This window comes from Pundamilia nyererei, unplaced genomic scaffold (assembly GCF_000239375.1).
Source record: "Pundamilia nyererei isolate P.nyererei 1_Seehausen unplaced genomic scaffold, PunNye1.0 scaffold00019, whole genome shotgun sequence".
Taxonomy (NCBI): domain Eukaryota; kingdom Metazoa; phylum Chordata; class Actinopteri; order Cichliformes; family Cichlidae; genus Pundamilia; species Pundamilia nyererei.
The window spans coordinates 3,313,835-3,319,193 of NW_005187420.1; the positions used below are offsets into that span (position 1 = coordinate 3,313,835).

Genomic DNA, 5,359 nt, shown 5'->3' on the forward strand with positions numbered 1-5,359 from the left:
GTGGCTGATCCAAAGTTTGGATGTGCAGAGAGCAGGCTGGATTATTGCGGAGTAGAAATGGATGGACGGCTGCTGAGCTGGTTCAGGAAGTTCAACCTGGAACCAGCGAGCAGATGAAAGCTACCAGCTTTAATATTAAACGAGCTTTGATTTGAGAAGCCGCGTATTGTCCTGACTGAATCTGCTGTGTGTTCACTGTCTCCTGCACGTGTTGAGGTCTTTTCTGTCTGTCTGTGTCTCCAGCATAGACCGAAACGACAGCAGGTATCCACGTGACATCATCTTTGCCGAGTGCCTTTGTAAGGGATGCATCATCGACGGGCACGAGGTGAACGACTACAACTCTGTGGAGGTTCGGGCTCCGATGGTGGTCCTGATGAAGACCAAGTGTAAGGACGCAGACACATATCGAGTCCAGAAGACGCGTATCGAAGTCCCGGTGGGCTGCACTTGTGTAAGGCCCAAAATTACTAAGTGATCTGAGAAACTAAGCTTTACTCACACTGAAGGCCATTTATAGCTGTGCAGCACCTTCACTTACACTATAAGAATATTTATCACAGCTTTATGCCTGCATGTGAAAATGTTTTCTGTAAGTAGTAGTAGAAGATTTTCTGTCCTGAAGCTGCCAGTCCACACCACAATATGTCAGCAACTATCCAGGCCCGTTTTGGCCTGAATAGTTGAGAGAAACTAACCGTGATCGGTCATTCTGGAGTCTTAATCATAAACAGCACCAACACTAAAGCGCAGACAGACTCAGAGGCTTCACGTCCTCAAAGAGCCTCAGACCTTTGCTGTGTGACAGAAAACTATTACAGCTGCTGCGCTGCTTTGTGCAAATACATATCAAGCTTATTTAATATAGCACTTTATCTCCAACTACCTGTAACTTTCCTTCGTCATTCAGACGTTACTTGCAAGTGAAAACTGGTGGTGACTTCTTTTTGTTTAACCTCCTAGGACCTGGCGTCCACATACGTGGACATCGCATTTTGGGTCGTCTTGACCAAAATACTCAATTTTGCTCTACAAGGGCCTGATATCCACTAACAAGGACATTATACTGCCACTGTTCTATCGAAATTTAAAATGAATGTCCTCATATGTGGATCTAATTTTTCTCAGAAACAAAAATCAGGTAAAAAAACCAAAACAAAAACAAAACAGGTAATTCTTTGTTTTTACATCCATCAGGTCCCAATCAGCCCAAATAGCAAAGAGAAATTAAAAATGCATGCCATGACAGAGTTTGGGTCTTAGGAGGGTAAAACTGAGTTGTGATGAAGACGGATCCATCATCCGTCCGAGCATCAGTCTGCTCTGTAGAGTTTAATGAGTGACTTAAATCAGGCAGGACTGCAGTCAGTCAGGTTTTTTGATTATTTCTTGGAATAACTCGTCTGAAAGCAGCTTGTTTCCACCTTTCAGTAAACGTCCAACCAACAGACCAGAAACTCCAAAGAAAGTGAGATTTCTTCCCATGTTTTTTTAAAATTAAAAAGTCTCTTTTTCCTCACACGGTTAAAACTGTGAGACCTGCAGGTTTAACCTCTGAAGCACAGAGACTTCACCAAAGACACGAGGATGTGCTTTCACACTTTAGTATTTATTTTGTTGTATTTTATTGTATTTTTTGAGTAGTTTGCACATGCAGATTAATGTGAAATGCCACTAAAGCAGAGTGCCGCTGTAGCTTCACTTTATGCCAGAGCGGCTGGAAGCGTGAACAGAAGATGAATAGTTCAACATTTGGGCAAATTTGAGGCCAGGAGACGTTAGCTTAGCTGAGCACGAAGCCTCGAGTTTTAATGCAACGATGAGTCCAAGGAAAGATTTTAGTATGTTTCATTTACCAAAGAAGAAGCAGAGAGACAGTCAGCTGATCGACTGTTTCACGGTCAGTAACAGCATCATGTAAATGCACTGAAGAGTCCATAATTACTGTCGGGACTTCAAATAAATATGTTTTTAATGTGACTAATGTTGTTGTCAGATGGATGCAGAGCAGTAAAAAGCTGGTGAGGTCTCTGACCTGCAGCAGAGTAAAAGTCAGGATGCTCGAGCTCGGAACAAGTGGCTGAAAATCCTCTAAAGCTGACTTGGTTTGGATCCTGGCAGAAACGCTGTGAGCCTTTACAGAGACGCACCTTTTTCTGCTCAGCTAAGCAAACAGCTTCATGGCTCCACATTTAGCAGAGCGATGTGAGAGCGGTCCAACCCCCTCAAGCTGTGAAGGAATCAAATGTTAAACTATGCAAAACAGGACAGTATTGGGCACATGCACAATATGAAGAAGCTGCACATGAATTAGCTTTAAAGAGACTAAAAAGTAATGAAGAGAGGAGAATGAATGTGAAGAAATGTTTTAGTTTCACTATATTTCTTTGAGATATTGTTCATGTTTTTATTTATTTGTATTTTCATGTGAGGTAATGATGCAGATTTGATCCCTTTGAAGAGATTTTTAAAGCTGTTTTTGTCAAACTGTCAGTTTCTGCTGGATAAAGGTGTAAAGCAGGGGTGTCAGACTCAGTTTGCATTGTGGCCACATACAGCCCACCCTGTGTTCAAAGGCCCGGACCAGTGAAAGTGGCCTTTCTGTCAGCGTAAAGAAGCTTAAGTACATATTTAATCCCTGACATGTGTTCATATGAGACCAAGAAGGGCAGTCTGCACAGTACAGCTCAGTTTTTCTACGTGATAAATAAAAGCAGCTGCAGGAAAGAAAGAAACCTGCCAGCCTGACTCTTTGGGCTTAAATGTTCAGAGAGCTCATTCCTCACACTGTACTTATAAAACACCAAGTTTTTGTTAATTCACAGAAAACTTTTACTGTAGTCTCATTATTGAAAAAAAGAACTTTTCTGCCCTCAAACTGATTTTCTGTTATTTTATTTCTGTGTTATAGTATGAATGTGGATGGTGGACGTCGTTATCAGTAAGAAAAGCTGCAAACTTATGGAAATACAGTTCAAAGGGCAAAATGTATGCCTTCCTTCACTTGTTCCACCGGCCGAATTAGAGTCTTTGCTGGGCTACTTTTGGCCCCCCGAGCCTCCTGTTTGACACCCCTGATATAAAGACACCTGTGAACTTTAAAATTGTATTTTTATTTATTTAACCAGGAAAAATAAATCTCTTGAGATTAAAATTTCTTTTACGAGAGTGCCCTGGCAAAGAAGCACAAGGACTGACTTTTTGCTTTAGTTTGTGTTATAAATGTACCGTCAAAGCTTTGTTTTTATTTCTGTAATCTTTACGTTATAATTTCAGGAGAGTTTAGAAGCGAACCGGGTGTTTGCTGACATGAAGCCGCGTTTATTTCATTTACACTTGTGAAATCCTCCCTGACTCCTGTGCGGCTGATCGTTTCACCTCAAAACGGTTCAACATCTCCTTAAAAGAACATTGTGTAACTATTTTACTGCCAATAAATGAATTTGTTTCTATGATTTGTCCTTTTGTGTCTTTTCTGTAAGTCCTCACAAGTGTCTACATACAGCAGTTTCCTTAATCTGTCACATGGGGGCGCTGTTTTGCATAGGGTCAGCATGACCAGTTTTGGATTCTTTGCGTTAAGACGCCGGGGAATCTATCTTCTGAACTGGTTCGGAAATCCAAGATGGTATGATCTGTCATCTTCATGCTTCCCGTCCTTCCGTCATGACAGGGATAAATGTAAGGAATGTGGAAGAGCACAGACTAAATGTAACGACTGCAGTGGACATGTAGGGAACAAAGGTGGTGCAGAGGTGTTGGGTGGTTATGGCATTAAGGAGAGAAATCCTGATGTGCAGCATCTTCCGTGAAACATGGAAATGGGTGTAGAAGGTGCAAGGCGGTGTCAGATGGTAGTCTGTAGGATGGCTTTAAGGAAGAAGCAAGCGAAGGCAGAGGCAAGGATTAAGTGGTGGAAGTTACAGAAGGACAAATGTTGCTCAGAGTTCAGAGAGGAGGCACAGGATGACTGGGAAAATACGTCTCCAGTCCAAATCCCAAAATACTCCAGTACAAGGAGTATTTTTGGATTGGAGTATTTTTACTTCAGAGCTGCGCCTCATTCAGGGATTGTTGGGAACTTGTGTTACTGCCCGGCAGACTAAGATAAGCAGACATCGCCACCAACTGGACAAAATTATGTGGACAAGTGAGGACAAATGATCTCAGCGAGGCAGAATATGTTTAATTTGACTTATTATTGCACCCACACAGGACACTTACATTTCCAGCTCATTCATCTGCTGCTTCAGTTCTTCATTGTTTGGATTTTGGGCAATAACAACGTTGTTATTGGTCTATAGAAGGACAATCAATTTCTCCAAGCTTCACTGTAACAGTAAAATCATATTTCATTGGTCCCTCTATGATCATTTCACTGAGCATGATGACTTTTATTTTTTAGTTTTTTGGTTTGTTCTGTTTAATTTATTTTGACCATGTAAACACTACAAAGAAAGCTCATAAAATAAATCAAATTCACTCCAGCTGTTCTGATTGGCTTGCCCTCGAGAAGGAGTGGGAGGACGTGCACGCTGATCTGATTCCACCTCTTCTCCAAAAATTATCAGTTGACATTTATCCAGCTTCCTTACTGATATGAACCTCAATAAGAACATTTTTCTAATAAGCCTCTACGTAAAATGCAAATTATTATCATCCTGTTTTTGCAGCCTGCACACATCGAAGCTGAACAAATACTCCAGTGTTGGAACGTTTGCTGTACAATGTGAATACGGACAAAGTGGTCGCTAACTAAACCGAGACGTTCGCTAATATTCACCATTTTTATGATCTCATTATGACCTTTATGCCTCTTTTTTAAAGTGCTTCATGTCTGTGCAGTGCTCCACAACAAAAACACATGCTCTGACTCTTTCTGTTATACTTTTATTTCAATTAGATCTGCAAACCTCAGCATTTTAAGAACAATGAGTTAGTATGAATAACACTGAAAATGATGGACACTGTAGTTTATAGTTACTGCCCCAGACTTCTGCACAATGGCTTAAATAAGCTGAAAGCAGCGAAGAGTCGAGACTATGGAGTGATGTCAAATCTAATTCCCTTCTTTAGTACTTTAAAAGTATTTTAAAGTTTTATTTTAAAAAAAGCACTTTTAAAAATACTTTAAGTTAAGGTGAAGCATTAATTATCAAGCCTTTTAAATACAATGACACGAGTTCAGTCGCACTACTTGGTTTAGCTCAAGACATCAGAGAAAAATAAACTTTCAAAGGTTTAAACTGAAAACGTTTGTGTGATCACAGTCGACTACAAATAAAGTTCTGCAGCAGATCAAAACATACACGTACACCGTGTTCTCACAAAAACACAGTCAGACACAATCAAACACAAT

The 5,359-nt window shown here is 40.6% G+C and overlaps 1 protein-coding gene across 1 annotated transcript in view; it reads left to right on the forward strand.

Annotated features, from left to right (window-relative positions):
* LOC102209139 (uncharacterized) overlaps positions 1-3,443 on the forward strand; it is a 15,293-nt gene extending 11,850 nt beyond the window's left edge. The window contains exons 5-6 of the mRNA XM_005726446.1: positions 244-454; positions 2,912-3,443. Of these exons, the coding sequence (XP_005726503.1) occupies positions 244-454; positions 2,912-3,025 (325 nt within the window). The 3' untranslated portion in view covers positions 3,026-3,443. The remainder of the gene's footprint in view (positions 1-243; positions 455-2,911) is intronic.
* The last annotated feature ends 1,916 nt before the right edge of the window (positions 3,444-5,359 follow it).